Raw genomic sequence first — 20,812 nt, forward strand, 5'->3', positions numbered from 1 at the left:
AGAGAATGTATATAGAAATATTTCCGATTTTCACATATGTAACGTGATCTTTTCACCTTCTTTTTTTATGTCGCATATAAATAGCTTTATATTCATTTATAAATCTAAACAGATTATAAAAAAAATACTCGAGCATTGCAGGATTAATATTTTGTATTATATTCTACACAGGTTGAAATTATTATAAAAAAGAGCCAATCAAGAAGTGAGCGAGAGAAATTAATTGCACAACACACATACTCACATGTGAAAATGTTAAATTCATTTGATGTAGTAGAAATATTCGAAATAAGATATTCATTTATTGCTGATCAAAATATTCAATCATGCAATTCTATTTTTTTATTAAATTATAAAGTATATTATTTCTTTTGCATCGCATTATTAAATAATAAATGATGCATACGTTTTCAATTTTACAATGAGACAATAGATTTGTTACAAAGTTACGAGAACTATTTATTTATGTAATTGACTGCTTGTGATATCTAATGTATTCTTGCATTCCTATTTGTATTATTCTTCGCATGTATTCTTGCATTCCTATTTGTATTACTCTTTGAGAACGTATTCATCCCTGGCAAAAATGAGACGTTTCTTTGGCGTTTACATGAACGTTTGTGGAAGTTCGTCGAGAGTTTAAAAACGATTAGTAAAGAGTTTGTAGAACAAAAATTGCAACACTGCAGCGTTTAAAAGACGTTTGTACGTTATAGCGTAAACGTAAACGTTTGAAAAGTCTGAGTAAACTCTGTACACGAAGATGTATCAACGTTTACTGAACGTACTCTGAAAAATGTTACCTCAGCATTGCAAAACTTTCATGTAACATTATATAAAGAGTTTGTAGAACAAAAATTGCAACACTGCAGCGTTTGATAAGCATTCAAAACCCAACAGCGTTATGTAAGTGCTCTTACAAAGTTTGAAAAGCATATAAACTCTCAGAAAACCCTCACTCAACGGTTGTTAACGCTTTATAAAGTTTCTTATTTTCGCCAGGGATCTTAGAGAAACGTACTCATCTGTTAGAGAATGTATAATTCAAAAACAAGAAAAAACAATATAGAATTTTTACTACAATTCAATACAAGTTTACAAAATCTCTCGAGATATCTCATTATCGATAATGAATGTTTTGCAATATTAATTGCATGTATTATATTTAGATGTAAATTATAATTTTCGCACGATTCTTTAATCGCATTTGTCGTTATATAAAAATTATGCAGAGTTAAGATGATTTACGGAAATACGGAAACGGTGACGAAAACCTCTCGACTAACGTGTAAATAACATTGATAACGATAATATACAGTTCGTGTAAATTCGCGTCAAACTGCTAACACTGTCAACAGTCGAGTCGAATTCGAGAAAGCTTGTAAATATCTGTTACGAACATGTATAATCTCATTAAAATTTCATCAGAAACCGGTACACGCAATCCATTCTGAGAATGTACGCTAAATCGAATAATGATTCATGTACATCAAAAAGTAATAATCATCGCGGATATCGCGAAATAGTTATCGCGTAAATAGATATCAAAGTTAAGATAGAGTTTTGCACTTCAATATCCCAATTTGGTGCTATACAAATTTAATCACGACTGATTTTAATATTAAATTTTCAAGTATGATATTTTTATAGTATTTTTTCGAAAAGTTTCTTTTGACAGACATATAAAGGAAAAAAAATGAAGATTTTATTTATTAAAATTTTACAGTACTTGAAAAGGCCTAGGACATCGCTACAATCGATTTACAATTCCACTTTTGATTGCAACGATCGAGCCGTCGTTGAAGCTTACAGATTTTCAGGGATGAGCTAGTGCAAGCTTCCAGCGTCAATCACGAGAATCATTGTTAAATTGTCATGTGCGGAAGCGCAAATCCGATGCTGCGCATTATGCAACGCACGTACGCACGTGTGATGTACGTGCCAGGAGATAGACGGTCTTGCTTTCCAGCCCATAGTTCGAGAAACGGACTTCAATGAAATTCGGCGAACAAATTATCCCGCTCTGAGTTATTAAAGAATCAGCTCCGCTAATTGCGAGAGAGAAAGAAAGAATCATATCTTTTAAAATCATGCTCTCTCTCTCTCTCTCTCTCTCTCTCTCATGTGTTGCCTCTTTTACACATTATCGATTTCTTCTCGAGAAATACCGAGACGTGAAATCCAATAGACGTGAGGCCGCGATAGTAGGTCTTCAGTTCACGAGACTAAAGAAAATTGTTTATACGCTAGTAAAATATGTATATTTTACAATGATTTATGATTTTTAATAGAGCAATATGAGAAATTTTTATCAAAAACGCGAAAAATAGAGACTGGCTCACAATGCAGACAATATTATAATATTATATATATTATCGCGAAAAAATCGCGATTGATAACGCTTGATTAGGATAGTTTATTGTTGTTAATTCGATCAAGCAATGCTTATTAATTATTCTTCCTCGAAACAAACGGGAATTCTCGATAAGCGACAGCGATAAGTAGCGCTTGTCACCTCTTTTCCCTCTTACATTTCCTATAAGGAAATCATATATATCCTATATAATCCTATATAAATCCTATATATTCCTCTTATATTTCCTTACAAGATATACCCTATATAATCTTATATAAATCCTATAAGGAAATATAAGAGGAATATATAGGATTTATATAGGATTATATAGGATATATATGATTTCCTTATAGAAAATATAAGAGGGAAAAGAGGTGACAAGCGCCACTTTTTGGTGACGCATTAAATATGCAATCGTGATGCCCTTGCAATACGAATCGCAGCGACGATGAAATATGTACGTCGCATAGTTGCATAGCTGTCACTCGAGTGCGTATTGACATTTTGCACGCGCGCGATTAACAATTTCTACACAATCACGTCGATCGAATAAAACGCGTCTCGCCTGACGCAACAGTGGCTTCTACTTTAAGAGAAAAAGACACAAGAATCAATTTAAAACATGTAATGACATTTTTTTATACGTATTTAATATAATTGTAACGTTTTTGTACAATAGAATTCACATGCGCACTCTTGGTTTATAAAAAGAAAATGAAGTATTACCGTCAATTTTTTTATTTCTTCTTATTAATTCTTTTCTTTTCAGAGCATTTGCGCGCATGCAATATTTTATAAGCGAATTTGGTTTCTTCCTCTCCGAGTGATGCGCCAAACATATGCTTATCTAAATGATTTGATGACTATTATGAGCGTTAGACTTTTATCAATAGTGATTTGAAATTATTTTTGTTTGTGTTTAACCTGTATCGTTATCAATGAATAGTAATTTACTAGTAATTGTCAATTCCATGTCAAACGCATCAAAGAATTCGTGTGTTAAGAGATGAAATCAGAAAAAAATTATTTATCTTCCATTCATTCAACGCCCATTCCATTCATTCAACTTGCAAAGTCAACGCACCATCAAGTGCTGTCAGTTGCAAAGGCTGTCGACCGCAAACCTTTTAGCAAGATGCGAATTATTCCTGCACAATTACTATCTATTTATAGTCGCACATACGCGTTACTCTGACGTTATTCCCAAACTGTTATTCATAGATCTGCTTGGTGGTCTCTTCTCCAGGTTCTCTCTTTCTCCTTTATATTGTATATTGTATAATCTCTAAATTTTTGGCGTAATCACGATAATTAAATATTATTATTATTTTTTGTGTAACACGCTAAAAATGCGATAGAGAGCACCTTGTTAATAAATTTATTTTGGGTGTCGCATATAAAATGGATCATGTAAATAAACCGTTATGAATGTATATGAAAGTGGATTGCACAGGACGCGAATGTGTGATTTAACATTCAGTTGAAAAGGCAATTTTTATCTCGACATTATATTTTTCTCGAGTTTTTTCATTGCTAATTTCATCTTGCGCGAAATGTACGATCAAATTAAATCGCTTATCGCGATAATTAGCATAGATCGATCCGATAAAACAGGAAATGTAAGCACGTGATGGTAAAATGATTATTGCCGGCAAATTTATTTTAAAATTTATACATGGCGTGCTACATTAACTCACATTTATTAGAAACTACATTCAAATCGAAGATATAATATAATGAAAAAATAATGTATAGAAATAAACTATGGATAGAGTATGATCACGAACGCGCTTAGTCCACGGCGATCTATATGAGATACAAAAAAAGAATTAAGTCAATTACTCTTAGCTTTGATCCATCGCGTTTGTCTCATTCACGTTACTACCGGTACAGTCCTTTTGTATTATCTCGAAAAGTGGCTGCAATTCCGGCGTAGCCTTAATCTGTCCGACAAATTCACTCAACGATGGATTTTTATCTGCAAATCGATATTTTATATTACTTTTAGAATCAAAAGCTGATTTTCTTTAAATTAATTTAATCTCTTTTCTAATTTCAAGATAATTCCACTTGCCTGCATCGGGGATAGTCAGCAATGCTGCGACAGCTCTTAGGGCGGAACGTTTCAACTCGTCTTGCTTCTCGTATTCCTGCTTCACCGAGTTCGCTTTTACCTTCATTGTGCAAGTACTTTTGAGTGGATCCACTAATCGTTCCAATCCTGTGTAAGCAAAAATCAGAAGATTAACTAAAATTAACTAAATATTATGATACGCGCACGCATGTGTGTGTCAAGAGTTTTAGTAAAACAAATGGAGAATGATCGCGTGTGATCACTCACTTTGTAAGACTGCTGTTGGGCATAACTGTGCGAGTCGCGCTGTCATAAGATAGGTCAACATTTTGATATCGTAGTGGTCTCGGAGACCGTTTTCTACATGATTTAAGAATTCGAAAACGTCCAATCTATCGAGACATGAATCCAATAAGGTATACATGCATTCAAACGCTGCCTTACGGAGATCTAATCCATCGTCCACCGTATGTTTAAACGGACCCATTTCGACTTCTCTGATAAGTTCTTTCTGTATATATAAAAGAAAACTTTTATATTATGTTATAAAATTCTAGAAAAACAGTATATAATTTAAATTTAAATTTTTGTTAGTTTAGATCTTATTAACCTTGATCTTGGTTTCCGCATAAAGGTGTGGCAGTACCGCATCTAAGAGATCCCTTATCAACATAGGTTTATTGTGCGCAGCGGAATTAAATGCTACTAACGCTACTCTCCGAACGTTAAGATCAGGATCTTCTAAAGCAACTAGGAAATTACCCATACATTGCTTCAACATGGCATCAATCGGTTGTGGCTACAATATATATACATATATACATTATAAAAATAACATACACATAAAAATAATACACATAAAAAAAATTATATATATACATTTCTAATATACAAAGTATTTGGAAAAACGCCCACAGTACTTTAGGAAGTGATCCAGGATCCAAAAAGAAGGAAAAAAATTATATAACATAGATCCGGAAAGAAGTCGTTTCCGAGTTATAGCCACTTTTATGTTAAAAAAATTGTAATTTATAGTCCGCTTGACAACCCTTTTTTTAATTTTTTTTAATTTTAAATTTTAAATTTTTAAATTTGAATTTTAAATTTAAATTTGAATTTTTAAATTTAAATTTAAATTTGAATTTTTAAATTTAAATTTGAATTTTTAAATTTAAATTTTTAAATTTGAATTTTAAATTTAAATTTAAATTTGAATTTTTAAATTTGAATTTTTAAATTTAAATTTTTAAATTTAAATTTGAATTTTTAAATTTAAATTTTTAAATTTGAATTTTTAAATTTAAATTTTTAAATTTGAATTTTAAATTTGAATTTTTAAATTTAAATTTGAATTTTTAAATTTAAATTTAAATTTGAATTTTTAAATTTAAATTTTTAAATTTAAATTTGAATTTTTAAATTTAAATTTTTAAATTTGAATTTTAAATTCAAATTTGAATTTCTAAATTTAAATTTGAATTTTTAAATTTAAAAATTTAAAATTTAAAAAAAATATGAAGAGGGATATCAAGCGAACTATAAATTTTTTAACATAAAAGTGGCTATAACTCGGAAACGGCTTATTTCCGGACCTATGTTTATATAACTTTTTTTCTTCTTTTTGAGTCCCGAATCATCGGAAGTACTGCGGGCGATTTTTCGAACACGGCTGTGTACGCAATTATTGTAGAATAACTGTTGTCAAAACTTAAAGTACAGTACCTGATCAGAAATGGTGAATTTGACCGCGGTAACTGTCGTTGTTCTCATGAGAGCTGACGGTGATTTGAGCGATTCTTGTAATCTTGGTAATAGAGTAGCAGGATCAATTAGGGTTAATTTACCGAGACATTCGGCCACGACGTTACGAGTACCTTCTTCCGTGCATTCGCAGTGCCTGTACAAGAGCATCCAAATTGAAGGCACGAAATTTTGCAAATGCGACACGCCGGATGGACTGGCCGACTGACTCGTGATAATCTACAAAAAAAAGAAAAAGAAAGTAGGGATGATTTTATATAGATTTTTAGATGAATTTAATGGAAAAAGAATGTGTATCTTTACCTCTTTTAATGAATGTAAAAGCAGATATTGGCGTTTGGGCTGCGCCTCGATCTCTTGAAGTATGAAAGGCAGGTATTCAGGAAGATTTCCAATCGCGATATTTCCTAGCGTGTAACTGGCCGCAGATTTTACCTCTTCCGAATGAGAGGAAAATGAATTTATAATGGTATGTTTCAGCGAATTAATTCCACTCAGATCTCTGTGTAGGAATATTATTTTAAAAAGACAAATGTTCTTAATATAATAATTTCAAAATAAAAAAAAAACAGCTATAGCTCTCTTACACGTGTCTTCCTATTTCTCCAATGACCAACAAGGCGAATATGTGTTGGGCAACGTTCTGAATGTCTGACGGATTTTGAACATCCTTTAGCAATTGTTGCACGATACATTGCGCTTCTTCGTGCCATGTGATTGTCAGTGCAGCTGCACACTTGGCTAGTGAATGATAAGCCTGCTTGTGAAGTACGGATTGAGTAACTGGAACTATTAACATCGCGAGAAGGTCTCTGTACCCGAGACCCGGTAGATTCGCTTGTACTAAAGCTTGGAAAAACTCGAGCATTGAGTTTAATGCGATACCTGTTCGACAAAATATCAATGTATTGAGTACAGTAAAATTTTTAATTCAATGTTATATAACGGAATAATTCTACCTTGAAGAAGTGGTGACTTTACAAGGATGAGTATCTCTGGCAAGATATGATCAGAAACTCTCGTCAAAGCAGCTGGATGTAACTTTGCAATGGTACTGAGAAGATTCAATGTTAACTGCGCAATGTGTAGATCTGATTCATTTAATAATGCAGGTAACTCTGTAGTAACCTACGTAAAGATTTAAAGACAATTATTGTACGTTTTGTTAAATATTAATGTATAGAGCACAATTAATATTTCATTACCTTATCAAGTAAGTCTGGATGCAGAGCCGAACTATAATTGCATACCAACGTATCTAGAAGAGGAAGAGAAGAAAGTTTTAAAGCTCGTTGATTCTTTCTTAAAAAGGATCCAAGAATGGGTATTGCTTCTTCCTACAAAAAACAGTAATATTTTGTATATAGGAAAAAGAGAGCTTTGCCATTTTTTATGGTATGTATACACTTATATTTTATAAACTTACCATGATTGGTTTAAGATCGACTCTCAGAGGAGACGCAGCTATACAAGTTAGAGCCTTAACAGTGGTAAGTCTAGTTATCTCGTTGCGCAATCTGTCCAAGAAGATAGGTAGGCACACATGCAATTTGTCTGACAGAGTATCTCCAAAGTGCGCAAGGATCTGTCCCATACAAGCGATGGCTCTCTCCTTCACTTCCTGATCGATATCCGCCGTTTTGAGCCTCATTAATGTGCAGTGGTATATTTCGTTAGATAACGGAGTGAAGCCACGGCAAAAGGGTTTATCTGAAGTAAGCATTAAAATCTCTGTTATTGATTATTCTTACATCTGCAGGTTGCAAAATAAAAATTAAGTAGTATAAAATTGCTTACCGTGTGGTCTGATAACTTGTACGAGTTGCTGCAATACGAGCAACGCTTCGGCAGCGATCTTATAGAAGGAATCTCCTACAGCTAGTATAATTGGAGGCGCCAAAACTGGCATGTGAACGTGGAAAGCTTCGGGTTGATGCGTCACCAATAGCGTATGCACAAAAGCTAAAGTGTCTATCTTCATATTCGAAGAAGAATTCTTGTCACCCAGGGAATATTGTATGCCGGGAATTAATGCTGGGATATGATTAGTTAAAGCGCCAGGTAAAACAAGCACCAATTCTTTTAGCAAGGAAAAGCAATCTTGTCTCGTTTTGATGCTCTTCTCCTTCATTTGACGATGAACTGCCTTCACAATTAATGGTACTTGCTGTTGTAACAATGCAATAGGTCCATCATCGTCTTCCATTGCGTCTGGATCAAGTGGCACACCGGTAGCCGGCCTCGTTTGCCTCAGTAAAGCGATGTACGCGTGAAATATATCTGATTTTACATTTTCTTCTCTTTCTACAATTATATAACATTGAATTTCATGCATTATAATCATATTGGATAAATAAGAATTAATTAAATATATGTATATATGTTTTCACACATCTTTGTACATAAATTTCGGTGATCAATACTTGCCCTTAAATCTAGCAATCAATGCAGGTGAAACTACTTTATAAAGATCTGACAACAATTCTCTTCTACTAGATACAACCGCTTCTAGACATTTTGCGGCTGCTCTACGAACTTTCCAACTCATATCATCATCATCGGAATATTCGTCTTCTGCGTCTTCCTCTCCATCTTCTTCTATTTCCATTGCAGTACCTTCTCCATCAGAAAGATCGTTGATATCATCGTCATAATTGTAGTTTGGATCATATGTAATATACATTAGGCAGATCTCTATGATCTAAAAAATAATTCATTTAATAATAAAGACACATAAGATACATAAATGTACATAATGCCGATAATGTAAAATGGATCTGAATTATGTACCTTGTTTATATGAGGTGTAATTTCTTTCGGACATCTATAAACAAAAGATTCAAATGCTTGCAAACAATATTCTCTCAATTCATCATCATCCTCATTACTATATTGAACAATCAATGGCATAACGCGTTCTATCTGCTCGCCGAATCTGTGTCCTGCTTGCCGACTGCAAATAAATTTATATAAATCACATAATTTATTCTTTTTATCGATTATTCGAATATAATGTAGATTATCTAACCAAATAGAAGCAATGCATTGAATATAGGTACGTATGACGTTCTTTGCCGTTTGAACTTGAAGACCCTCAAGAAGATAATCTAGCAATTTGTTGTATAAATAATTGTTGCTGGACGTTAACAGATGACTCAGCGCTACTATAGTGCGTTTACGGACCGCTTGTCGCGGCGAAGAGAGTTGCGGTAATAATGCGGTCAGAATTGTAGAATGAAATGTGACTAGTAGAGGACCGAAGCGAGAGAGTAAGTCGGCAACAATGTCGAGTGCTTCAAGCTGTACAGATACATCCTCTTGCTGAAAGATGTATGATGTATAGATATATATTTGTCGGAGATATAAGAGAGATTAAATTTAAAAAAAATCTGACAAAGATAATTTACCTTTTCAATAGCGCTGCTTAATTTGCCTGTGATACGTCTACAAACATTTGCGACTAATGCACTACAACCCAAAGGAAGCTCGGAAATGACAGTCTTCAGGCCGATGCTAGAAATGTCGCGCAATTGCTCCTTGTCGGATACCATATTGGTACATAGAGCATCCACAATAGTTTCTACTTGGTAATCCTTTACTTTATTAACTAACGGCCCCAAACTGAAAAATTATACATACATATCCATGTAACCATACAATTGAATAAAGAATTCTCATATAAAAGCAACAAATATTTATAACACTTTATATACAAATCTATTGTCTAATTATTTGATTTGTGTTTATAATTTTTGACTTTGTATAATATATTAGTACAAGAAATTTAAGAAAAGAAAAAATACAAAATTAATATATGGAATATGTATAAAAAAAGTATAGAAAAAGAAAAAAAAAATATATATATATATATAATATCCAGACAAAGAAATCTACCATTTGACAGCAAGATTCTGTACTTCTCCATTTTTATCCTCCAATAACTTAAGAAGCATTTTTACAACTTTGCGCTCAGAATCATCATCCAGTTTAATGCTGTCCTTTTGCAGTTCACTCATCAAATCGTTAGTTGCCATAAATCTAAAGTCTTTATCGCTGGATGTCATCTACAAAGGGAGCATAGCTGTTTAAACACTGTCGTATTACGATACTGCAAAAATATTCGTATAACAACGATATGCTATCATCGATTTCAAAATATAATCAGAGATGATCGATTAATTTATAATATATAATTAATAAAATACAATGATAAAACTGATTAATTAATTAGTTTACCAATTATTTGGCACGCTAGAAATGGTTATAATATCCAGGTATAATTTCATACACGTGTATAAACTTTCAGAATATATATATACATTAAAAATTATTATATAGAGAAAAAGTTATCATTTTACGATACATTCATAAGTATCATGAAGTATCGGAGTCGAGTTCACGAACAACATAGCGAGGTTATGTCATCGTGAAAATGCCATGACGGAATGAAATCTCGTATAAAACGCACAGACTATGAATGATATTTTTTTCGATCGCTATTACACATATACATATATTATGTATGTGCCGAAATGTACGACTACGCGTACCTTCTCCAGCAGATTCGCTATTTGATAGGAGACACTAGCCATGGTTGCAGAGTTCTTTTCTCACAGCCGGTTCGACGATCGGGCACAACTCTGGCGGTGTGTTTTGTAAGGCAACGAAAAAAAGAAAGGAAAAACAAAGGGATCCCGATAGAACGATACCGACGAATCCTCGCCCCGATGAAAAGACGCACGAGCCGAGATATATAATGTAGTCAGCGCTTTTCTTCCCTTTTTTTTCTCTTCTTCTCTACTGTAACTCCGCTATCGGCAGCATCTCTCGATGCGATGCCGAATTTTGACTGAACGTTCGCGTTCCTAAAGCCGCCACGAGGAAGCCGCCCGCCGTTCGTGTCGTGCCGTGGCCGTGGTATCTTCCGCACGCGCATGCGCATCATGCGCAAACACATATACGTATGTGCGCACTTAAAGCCTCGTGAAAAAATAATGCCGGCTTGAAAAGTACCTTTCGCTACTTTTAACGCGATTCATCGACCGTCAATTGCGATGTAGCAACTTGAAATTACAACCAATGATTTATTCTATATCTATAACCAATGATTTATTCTATATCTATCAGGGGCATCGTGATAAGTCACGAAGCCCCTGATTTCCCGTTTTTCACTCTCACGATTACAGATTCTCGGTCGGAAGCAGCAGGAATTGGGGTGTTTACTCATGTTGTGTTTCAAAGAAAAACAAACTTCGAAATGAGTGCCAAAATTCTAACAGTTTTGAATAATTAAAATTAGCGTGATGATGCGCGCTATCACTATTTTCTTACTTATAAAAATTAAGAATGCAAGTCGATTGCTATTCTATTTATTTACAATTTGAAAAATAACACTTATTATAATAGTGAGTACAAACTGCCACTCTACAGCAGTAAAATGAAAAATTTGTCTAGTTTTTGTACTTGTATGTAATACCTAACTACTTAAATCATATGAATATAGGATGAGAGAATGTAACAGTTGAATAATTAAAATATATAAATAATTTAACAGTAAAATATTAGAGAAATATGGAAAATGGAATAAGAGAGAATGTTTTAATCAGTCTCACTGTCTTCTTCCGCTGTGCTTTCCTCAATATTTAGGTCCTCACAGTTTGAGCTTGAAGCCTGATTTTCCTAAAGCGAAAGAAAGTATTTTATACAAATTAAAAAGCAAGGAAATTAGCATAAGCATGACTTATTATATATTTACAATTTTTTCTTTTCCTGGTGATGCATTGCTCGTAGTTGTTTTTGAACTCGTATTCATAAAGGAAGTGATGGGTTTCTGCCATTCTGGAGTGTCTCTTGGATGATAGGGATTTCCACCTCCATGGCTTTTTCCTACATCTGTGAATAATAAATGTTCTCTTTAACGTCTGTTTTTTACCAACATTAGAAGAATATGTGAAGAGAATGTGTGGAACATGCCATACTTTTTCTGCCATTATTTTTCCTGACAGGAGTACCTGTGCTAGCTTTTCTAGGCGCCTTGCTGGCTACAGCTGTAAACAAACGACATTCAACAAACAATAACATTCGCGTGTGCAATTCGTTAATAAGATTAGTCAAAAATATTCTTGTTCCCACCTTTTGAGGGCACTCTGTCCGCCTTTGTCCTCACCATGTTTCTAACATTAATATGCGAAAATTCAAAGAGATTTCTATGCAAAGTCGCAGAAACAAACTTTCGAAATGATATTGAGCTACTTGCCAAAATATCGTTATGAAATTTGAAATCCAGTGTGACCAAATTAAGCATTAGTCAGTATTACTAGTTTCGCAATTCTAAGGGATTTTTTCTAAAGCGCGAAATACAAAATAACATTTAAAAATCTCTTCACCGAAATATATAAACTTGAATATACACGAGGGAGATTAAATTGCCATCGATGTTAATCTTATAATTTTATTATCTGTAGGAGACAAGTACGAGTATTTCAAATCGCATAATTGATCTATTTGCAAAGACAAGATCTTGAGAATCATGTCATGTTTTACATTTTATTTAATGATTAGAAGAGCAAGCAATGCTCGGTATATTTACAGAAATTTTTAAAGTGCTCACGATACTTGACACTGGTATCGTCAACAGTTTTAGCATAAATACAATTTCACGAATTTACAGAGAGAATAAATATGCATATAATGTATGTGTGTCTATATATATATTTCATCATTCAGTTCAACAATCATTTGCAATATGAAATTTTTTCTTGACATTAGCATTGCAGTCGGGAATATGACTCGGTTGTTCGTTGAAGAAACGAAGATACGAATGAAAATTATATAAAATAATTTATGTATGCACTGTATATCGTTACATGCATATAATACATTAAACAAAGCTTTTTGTTTTCAATAGTTGTCATGAAAAATTTCACTTTGAAATGAATAAACGTGTGTCTATGCTTAACACTTCATTATCCTTAAACACCCTGTAAAACGTACAGCTGTGCATAGTGTGGTTGTTCAAAAGGAAAAATAGAGATATATTATACAACTTAATATCTTAATACTGAATCACAGAGTCCTATAGGATAAATGATAAATTATGTCTTTGTATAATCTTTCACAGTTTTACAGTATTATAAATGTTTGCAGTTATATTAAAGAGAAAAATTGATTACATATCGCGTATATATAATAATAATCCACCCATAGTTTGTCTTTCAAATTTTAAATATATCCGCCATCATATCGCTTTTGTAAAATAGACATATCCAAGGCTGTACATTCTATGGCTATTCACTCTACAAATTACACAAAAAATTAAAGAATTGTGTTTGAAATGTTAATCTATAACGCGAGAATATATTATTACATGTATAAAGTTATTATTGTAATTATTACTTTCAGGCGATTTCTTGTGAAATAATTTAACAATACAACATATTGAGTATATTCTCGTCAATATTCTTCAATAACTTGCATCATTTTTTTCGCTATCTATGAAATTGCTGGTATTTCGAAATTTACACTGAGATTTTCAGATTGTGCTAATTTAACAATAGTCGATAATTTCACTGCAACTCGGGCTGCTTCATCCAAATCGTCGATTGGCACGATTTTTAAACCCGCATTAGCGATTAGAGCTTTGGCTTCGTCCACGTTGGTACCCTGTCAAAGCACGAAACGTATTTTTTGGTACCATTTCATAATTATTTACGAAACAAAGTGCATCGCAAATATTATACCTGCAATCTTACGACGACGGGAATTTTTAAACTTAATTCCTTAGTCGCAGCGATAATACCTTCTGCTATGACGTCGCATCTCATGATGCCTCCAAAAATATTAACTAAAAGAGCATGAACCTATATAAAAGAAAAAAAAATATATAAATTATATATTAAATCACAGATAAACACAGTGACATTACACACTCACTCGTGAATCAGAAGTGATAATTTTGAATGCTTCTTTCACTGCAGAAGCCGATGCACCACCACCAACATCGAGGAAATTAGCCGGTTCGCCACCGTGTAATTTTATGATATCCATAGTAGCCATAGCTAACCCAGCACCATTCACCATGCAACCTATATTGCCATCGAGCGCAATGTAATTCAAATCGAATTTCGCAGCCTCGACTTCCTTGGGATCCTCCTGAGACCAATCCCTGAGACTAAATAGCTCTTTTTGTCTGAATTCGGCGTTGTCATCAAATCGACACTTGCAATCCAGAGCAAAATCTAAAAAAGTATGTAAGTTTGTGAATCATAAAAATAATTGTAAATTATAAGATAATAAAATATTATGAAGAAAAAAAAGAAAGAGAGAGAAAGATCTCAGACTCACAATTCCCATTAATATCTTCTGCGAGAGGATTCACTTCCAAAAGAAGAGCGTCCTTTTTGAGAAACATTTGGTAAAGATTTAGAATTATATTGGAAATATAATCCTTCACATTATCAAGACCGAGCTTGGTGACTATGCGTTCTGCTTGCTCCTTTGTAATTCCTTTGTTGATGTCGATAGGTTCATACATGATTGCGTTAGGATTCGTAGCAGCAACTTCTTCAATATTTACTCCACCTTGGCTGGAAGCTATAATGACGGGACCCTGAAATAAAAAATATTTTATAAAATTCTTCTGTCTGTACGCAATGTCAATATTTGTTAATCACTTCTTTGCGAAACTTACACCAAAGGCTCTTTCCATCATGACAGCAAGATAGTATTCTTTACGGGGAAACATACGTTGCGTGATCATCACGGCGTTACATATCCTGCCGGCCTCGCCGGTCTGTTTAGTTATTAGTAATTTACCTAGCATCTGACTCGCTAATGACTTGGCTTCTTCTGGGCTGCACAAAAGCGACGATAATAAGTTCAATAACACTGAATGTATATATTGTGTACAATTATTTGTATATATCATAATTACGTTTCACACATCTTCACTCCACTGACATTCGTTCCTTTGAAGTGTCCCTTCCCTCTGCCACCAGCGAGAACTTGGGCCTTCAAGACAATGTCTTTCGTCTTCAAGTTGGCAGCGAGTTTGGCTGCTTCATCGGCAGTTTTGGCAACGCCAAATTTCGGAGTAGGTACGCCGGCTTCATTGAGCAAACTGTAGCTGATGTGTTCATGTACATTTAAATTCCTGATTGGTTGTTTCGCCAAGTTAGTCTTGCATGCCAATATCTGACAGAAAGAAGGAAGGATTTGTGATGTAATCACTCTTACGTTTGTTTGGATAACAAATATAATTTTGACTTCCATTAGTCTTTGTCATTATACTGATAAAAAATATATATATGTCAAAATTTACATTGATAAAAAGGATAAGAAAAAAAATTGAAAATATTGTTCATATAAATTATTCATTTATATCAAGATATGTCATATTTTATATGTATAAAATATGAGTAGATTAAAGTTTACATGAATTAGAATCTGTCACTATAATGTGTAATATGATTAATGTATGTATAGAGATTTAAATATAAATCTATACTTGAAGGCCACATGATCTATGAACTATGTATTGATATTGCATATATTATGTATAGGACTTTGGCAATAATACTTCATATACAATAAAGTAAATTGTGTAATAGATTTTAACTGACAAATTAGTTTTTATCAATTTATTGCCGTAACTCTAAAGTAGAATGTTGAGACAAATCTCTTTTAGATAATTAAAAAAACAAATATTCCTTTTACAAATTATTATTATATTTATATATTTCACTCAAGATTAAATAAAATACTTTTATTAATAAAATTAATATAAAGAATGTTAATAAAATATTATAAAATATATGCATGAAAATATTACAAAATATATGAATATATGCAACACTTAAATTTTATATGATTAATGAAAAAAGATTGATGTCAGAAAGAAATTAATACTCTAAATCAATTCTCTACTGTCAATAATTCAGACATGTATATGTACATAGTCATTTTCTTAATTAAAAATTCAAATTATATATCATTAAATATATAAGTTATAAATTTTGACAACTGTCAACCATGTGCGTATCAGCATTTAATAATATATATTGTTTTTATAAATTTCAAAGCCGCTGACAAATGCCAATTCCGATAAAGAAAACAAGTATACGATCGTCAATATTTTTTTCTCTCGCTATTTGAAAATTTAAATCTTTATTAAATGTACTCGTCCCAAAATAGAACGACGATCGCATCATTGACAGTTCGAGTGCTCAATCTCATTTAACAAGTGTTCTCTTGCGCGTACGAATATGTACATAATTCGACTAAACGTAATCATGGAGAAGGGACATCGCGCTCAGCGAGGGAACAATCCGCGAGTATATTTTCCGCGCAGTTGCATAATTGTCAGGTCGATTTTTCGGGAAAAAAAATCTCGCCTCCGAGATCCTTGGGCTTCAAATCATTCGCGACCCTGGCGCTCAATTTAGCAGACTACAGCCGTTTCCAGTATGGCGATTGCCTCTCTTTTTCTCTCTCCGTCTCTCATTATCTCTCTTTCCTTCCCATCGATTCGTCATTGTGACTGTCGGGACTTTGCGCGTTTCTTTCAATCTTGCGGTAGACACATAATTAAAATCGTACACGCGAAAACCGATCGATCTGACGTACCTTAGGAGTGTTCAATCGGCAGAGACTCTCCGCGAGCGAAACTGTCCGCGACAACATGGTAGCCATCTTTGCCTAAGCGACAGCCGTAGACTGCCAAGTACAAGCTTCGCCCTCGTGGCCCCCACCTCAAAAGCTTGACGTTTCTCTCGGGCAAATATGACGCAGAAGCCGATCCGGGCCACGCAGACTCGCGGATGTAACTGATCCGATCCAATGACGAATCATGCAGCGCCAAACAAGCAGTTTTCGCGCCGGTTGAATTTGCGGGGGGAAAATAGCTCGATGTATCTCTAAAAGATCTGTAATAGAGCTTTGAGGGTTTAAAAAATTCCTGGATCGAATTTTTTAAAAATTTAATTCACACCACTTTTGTACTAATTATAACATTTTTGAATGATCGCTCTGAGAGCGATTAAACTTAATTGCCATAAACATGTTTGAAAAAAAATGAATTTTGAATCTAATTAATAAAATATAAAGTACATGCTATTTGACGTTGTTTTAAAGTTTGGCCTTAAAGCACAAAATTCTTTGGCCTGATTAATCAATTAAACGCTTACTCGTAGTATTTCATTGATTAATTTAATAATTCCTTATAATCCAAAACGAAATTTATGACGTCATTAATTGCATTCTCAGAGCGATCAAATTTCACTCAAAAACGCTGTTAGATCTTTTTGGTTCTTTCTCGATGTTCAATTTAAATTTTTAAATTAATAGTATCGATAAAATCAATTTAATTACCGAATACTGATAATTATAGAATCATAATTATCAATCATAATTTGATAATCGAAAATGTTAAAAATTTTAGTTTTTGTCATCTTTTTATCAATTATACTTTTCTGATGTATATACTCTTGCCCCACTTTTCAAAATATTTTGAAATAATTCGAGATTTTATTTGAATTTTTAAAAGCATATTACACGAAGAAACTTTTTAAATCACTCCTTTTTCGGATAGAGTTAAATACAATTATACATAGCTAGTCCAATTAGTCTTACACCCACATGTGCATAAAACAAAAGCCAGCACACAATATGGTGTCTTTTATATACAAAAAGATATATTTCATAGATATACAAGTATAAAACATTTTGTAAACTGTTCCAAAGTTATTTCACTTCTTCCTTTTTTCGGCAATTTTCATTTTTTCCGATAATTTAGCAGTGAAATGAATATCTAAATTCAAAGACTTTGCCAAATTCATCATCAATGCTAATTTAACCGATGTCTCGGCTGCTTGTGCAAAATCATCCACGGAAATGACTTCTAACTTAGCATCTGATATCAATTTTTTAGCTTTATCGACATTAGTACCCTACAAAAAAAAAAACAAATTAGTAAAAAAGAAAAAATATATCATTTATAGATAATATAATTTTTAAAAGTAATCACACCTGTAATCGCACAACTATAGGTATCTGCAATTTTAACTGTTTAAAAGCATCGATGATTCCTTGGGCGATTATGTCGCATCTCATTATACCACCAAAGATATTTATTAAAATAGCTTCCACCTGGAAAATCCCAACCATTGATAGCGCAAATCGATCGCGTCATTTAATTGTCGATTTAATTTCACATCATAATTACATTCGGGTCTGAAGATAGTATTTTGAAACCTTCTGTCACAGTCTCGATTGTAGCGGTACCTCCGACATCCAAGAAATTTGCTGGGGTACCACCATAGAGCTTTATAATGTCCATGGTGGCCATAGCTAAACCGGCTCCGTTTACCATACAGCCGATATTTCCATCCAGAGCTATGTAATTTAAATTGTATTTTTCCGCTTCGACCTCTTTCGGATCCATCTGAGTCGTGTCTTTCAACGTAAACAATTCCTTCTGTCGGAAATCGGCGCTATCGTCGAATTTACATTTGCAATCTAGAGCGTAATCTGCAACAAACATTAAAGTAACGCATTATTCATCAATTGTCATTTAAAAGGTATATACAATCGTGCTCTTATTCTTATATATTTTTCTATTCTTTTTTTTTTATTTACATTGACCACAAATATCCTCCGCGAACGGGTTGATCTCGACAAGCAGAGCGTCCTTCTCGACGAACAATTCATACAGATTACAGGCGATAATCGATGCGATTTCTTTGTTGTTTCCTGCGAGTCCGAGCTTCTCGCCGACACTGTCCGCTTGCGCGGACGTTAAGCCTTTACTTATGTCGATCGGTATGTATGTTACGGCTTCGGGATTGACGGCGGCGATCTCCTCGATGTTTACGCCGCCTTGTTTGGAAACAATTAACACGGGCCCCTTGTAAAGAGTAAAACGGCGACTGATTAACTATCTCTGATGAAGGAATAATTTTTAGCTTGCACGTACATACATCGAAAGCACTTTCCAGCATCACCGCCATGTAATGTTCCTTACGTGGAAACATGCGTGCTGTCACCATCACGGAATTACATATCTTTCCGGCCGCACCTGTTTGTTTAGTTATGAGCACTTTGCCGATCATATTGCTCGTCAATTCCTTTACTTGCTCTGGACTGTAAAAGAATGAAAGATTATTCGACATCTTGCCGTAGATTACAATTGTTTCTCTTTTAGCATTTTAATGACATTTCCATTGTACTCACGTTTCGCACATTACAACGCCACTGAGATCTTTATCCTTAAAATGACCCATTGCTCTACCTCCGGCTAAAATCTGTGCTTTTAGTACGAGATCTTTAGTGTTTAGATTCTTAGCCAGATTGGCGGCTTCGTCGGGTGTCTTCGCTACTCCAAAAGGCGGAACAGGAATGCCGGCTTCCTTCAATAAAGTGTACGCCATGTGTTCGTGTATCTCTAAATTTCGCACTAGTTGTTTAAAGATCGGCACTTTACGCGCTAATAGCTACATGAAAACCAAGTATTTTATATAAATATTATCTGCATATGCACGACTTACACATATCGCATATTTCTAAATTAATTTGATAGAAAAGTTAGAGAATTTATACATTTCTTTTTAAATGTTACATTATTTTCACCTGTTTATTTATTCCTCGAGTGCATATTTCCGTTAAAAACGATATCATAAACGACATGACGATAATTAGTGACAGTTTATTTATTTATTATATGACACCCGCGATGTGTGTATTGTCATTGCCGATATACATTCCTATAAAATGATTGTTAGATTTAATATTCGTTTTTACAACCTTGTTAGACAATTTTCTGCTTGTACATACATATACATATGTATATGTATGTAAAAAAATTTTAATTTACTTACGAGAGTAATTCGCTCGCGAGAATACTTCGTGTAGACTCAGTTGAATAGGGTCGAATAGGTGACGAGTTCATATCACGCTTATTTCGTTTTTATTGCAACGGTGATAAATGAATCGCGATTCATCATATACATGGATGATATTTAAATCAACGTATTGCGCGTGTTAAAAATATCATCCACTGCTTATGTTATAAAAATATCTTCCACATTTTTCAAATTTCTCTACAATTGCGTCGTTATATCTCGAAGAAATAGGATTAAGAGCTCATGTAGCATTTATAAATCCATATTTTGGTTAAAAATACATATTCTCCGAAAAAGCAAAAAGGCCAATGACGTAATATAAATATCTTAACTACGTTATATAAGTTCTTAAAATATTTACCATGAAATATGTGGAAAATTTTTACAATCGCTGTTTACCTAAAGCTTTTCAATTATATAAAACATAACACACATATTTTACTATCTTGTGATACAATATAAAAATCACATTCTGATTGTAATTTAATAAGAATAACTTTGATGCATATATGTGTTTCATGTATGATTATTACATGGATAATTTTAATTATATAATTAAATTGAAACATAAATATAAGTATATATATGTATATACACATACATATAAATTAACTCAATTTCTCTATATATTTACATTTTTTATCGTATTATGTTTTATATATTCTTATAAATTAAATAACAGAAATTATACACGTGTGTGCGCATATATATTAGCTTTATATTTAA

General features: G+C 33.3%; 4 protein-coding genes across 7 annotated transcripts; all 4 read right to left on the reverse strand.

Annotated features, from left to right (window-relative positions):
• Window positions 1–3,995: 3,995 nt before the first annotated feature.
• Cand1 (Cullin-associated and neddylation-dissociated 1) lies at window positions 3,996–11,112 on the reverse strand. Its single transcript, XM_083083723.1, has 17 exons — window positions 10,742–11,112; window positions 10,086–10,255; window positions 9,599–9,812; window positions 9,220–9,512; window positions 8,982–9,144; window positions 8,619–8,892; window positions 7,989–8,495; window positions 7,618–7,901; window positions 7,397–7,528; window positions 7,151–7,319; window positions 6,779–7,076; window positions 6,495–6,693; window positions 6,153–6,410; window positions 5,041–5,229; window positions 4,698–4,941; window positions 4,431–4,577; window positions 3,996–4,334 (listed from the first exon to the last, which is right to left on the reverse strand). The coding sequence occupies exons 1-17, from the start codon at window positions 10,781–10,783 to the stop codon at window positions 4,201–4,203; spliced, it is 3,717 nt and encodes a 1,238-aa protein (XP_082939849.1). The 5' UTR covers window positions 10,784–11,112; the 3' UTR covers window positions 3,996–4,200.
• A 454-nt stretch (window positions 11,113–11,566) lies between these two features.
• LOC145963280 (PCNA-associated factor) lies at window positions 11,567–12,471 on the reverse strand. The gene is made up of 4 exons (XM_083085030.1): window positions 12,324–12,471; window positions 12,170–12,238; window positions 11,947–12,083; window positions 11,567–11,870 (listed from the first exon to the last, which is right to left on the reverse strand). The coding sequence occupies exons 1-4, from the start codon at window positions 12,358–12,360 to the stop codon at window positions 11,790–11,792; spliced, it is 324 nt and encodes a 107-aa protein (XP_082941156.1). The 5' UTR covers window positions 12,361–12,471; the 3' UTR covers window positions 11,567–11,789.
• A 245-nt stretch (window positions 12,472–12,716) lies between these two features.
• Window positions 12,717–16,994, reverse strand: LOC145963287 (succinate--CoA ligase [ADP-forming] subunit beta, mitochondrial-like). Its single transcript, XM_083085060.1, has 7 exons — window positions 16,815–16,994; window positions 15,124–15,383; window positions 14,881–15,043; window positions 14,535–14,799; window positions 14,124–14,428; window positions 13,931–14,050; window positions 12,717–13,853 (listed from the first exon to the last, which is right to left on the reverse strand). Exons 1-7 carry the CDS (start codon window positions 16,878–16,880, stop codon window positions 13,683–13,685), a joined length of 1,350 nt encoding a protein of 449 aa, XP_082941186.1. The 5' UTR covers window positions 16,881–16,994; the 3' UTR covers window positions 12,717–13,682.
• An 865-nt stretch (window positions 16,995–17,859) lies between these two features.
• On the reverse strand, window positions 17,860–20,539 carry LOC145963286 (succinate--CoA ligase [ADP-forming] subunit beta, mitochondrial-like). Of its 4 annotated transcripts, XM_083085056.1 has the most exons (8): window positions 20,063–20,539; window positions 19,815–19,948; window positions 19,419–19,678; window positions 19,166–19,328; window positions 18,825–19,092; window positions 18,412–18,716; window positions 18,216–18,335; window positions 17,860–18,136 (listed from the first exon to the last, which is right to left on the reverse strand). In XM_083085056.1, the coding sequence occupies exons 2-8, from the start codon at window positions 19,869–19,871 to the stop codon at window positions 17,936–17,938; spliced, it is 1,374 nt and encodes a 457-aa protein (XP_082941182.1). In that variant the 5' UTR covers window positions 19,872–19,948; window positions 20,063–20,539; the 3' UTR covers window positions 17,860–17,935. The 4 variants fall into 4 exon arrangements, with proteins under 4 accessions (XP_082941182.1, XP_082941184.1, XP_082941185.1 ...); XM_083085058.1 differs by lacking the exon at window positions 19,815–19,948 and having other exon boundaries at window positions 19,419–19,629; XM_083085059.1 differs by lacking the exon at window positions 20,063–20,539 and having other exon boundaries at window positions 19,419–19,629; window positions 19,815–20,053.
• Window positions 20,540–20,812: the final 273 nt, after the last annotated feature.

The sequence above is a fragment of the Camponotus vicinus genome, unplaced genomic scaffold (genome assembly GCF_025532165.1).
Source record: "Camponotus vicinus isolate PSW18456_S1 unplaced genomic scaffold, iyCamVici1.0 SCAF_12, whole genome shotgun sequence".
Lineage (NCBI taxonomy): Eukaryota > Metazoa > Arthropoda > Insecta > Hymenoptera > Formicidae > Camponotus > Camponotus vicinus.

Bases quoted from the DNA above. Each gene is read 5' to 3' on its own strand.
- LOC145963286 (XM_083085056.1), bottom strand. From the start codon at position 19,871: ATGTCGTTTATGATATCGTTTTTAACGGAAATATGCACTCGAGGAATA. The intron at 19,679-19,814 runs GTGAAAATAATG...GTTTTCATGTAG, and splicing joins CTCGAGGAATAAATAAACAG to CTATTAGCGCGTAAAGTGCC. The intron at 18,717-18,824 runs GTAAATAAAAAA...TGTTTGTTGCAG, and splicing joins GGAGGATATTTGTGGTCAAT to ATTACGCTCTAGATTGCAAA.
- LOC145963280 (XM_083085030.1), bottom strand. From the start codon at position 12,360: ATGGTGAGGACAAAGGCGGACAGAGTGCCCTCAAAAG. The intron at 12,084-12,169 runs GTATGGCATGTT...TATTATTCACAG, and splicing joins GAAAAATAATGGCAGAAAAA to ATGTAGGAAAAAGCCATGGA. The intron at 11,871-11,946 runs GTAAATATATAA...CTTTCGCTTTAG, and splicing joins CACCAGGAAAAGAAAAAATT to GAAAATCAGGCTTCAAGCTC.
- Cand1 (XM_083083723.1), bottom strand. From the start codon at position 10,783: ATGGCTAGTGTCTCCTATCAAATAGCGAATCTGCTGGAGAAG. The intron at 6,411-6,494 runs GTAAAGATACAC...TTTTTTTTGTAG, and splicing joins TTTTACATTCATTAAAAGAG to ATTATCACGAGTCAGTCGGC. The intron at 4,578-4,697 runs GTGAGTGATCAC...TTGCTTACACAG, and splicing joins CCCAACAGCAGTCTTACAAA to GATTGGAACGATTAGTGGAT.
- LOC145963287 (XM_083085060.1), bottom strand. From the start codon at position 16,880: ATGGCTACCATGTTGTCGCGGACAGTTTCGCTCGCGGAGAGTCTCTGC. The intron at 15,044-15,123 runs GTAATTATGATA...GCTTTTGTGCAG, and splicing joins GGAGTGAAGATGTGTGAAAC to CCCAGAAGAAGCCAAGTCAT. The intron at 13,854-13,930 runs GTATAATATTTG...GTGCTTTGACAG, and splicing joins CCGTCGTCGTAAGATTGCAG to GGTACCAACGTGGACGAAGC.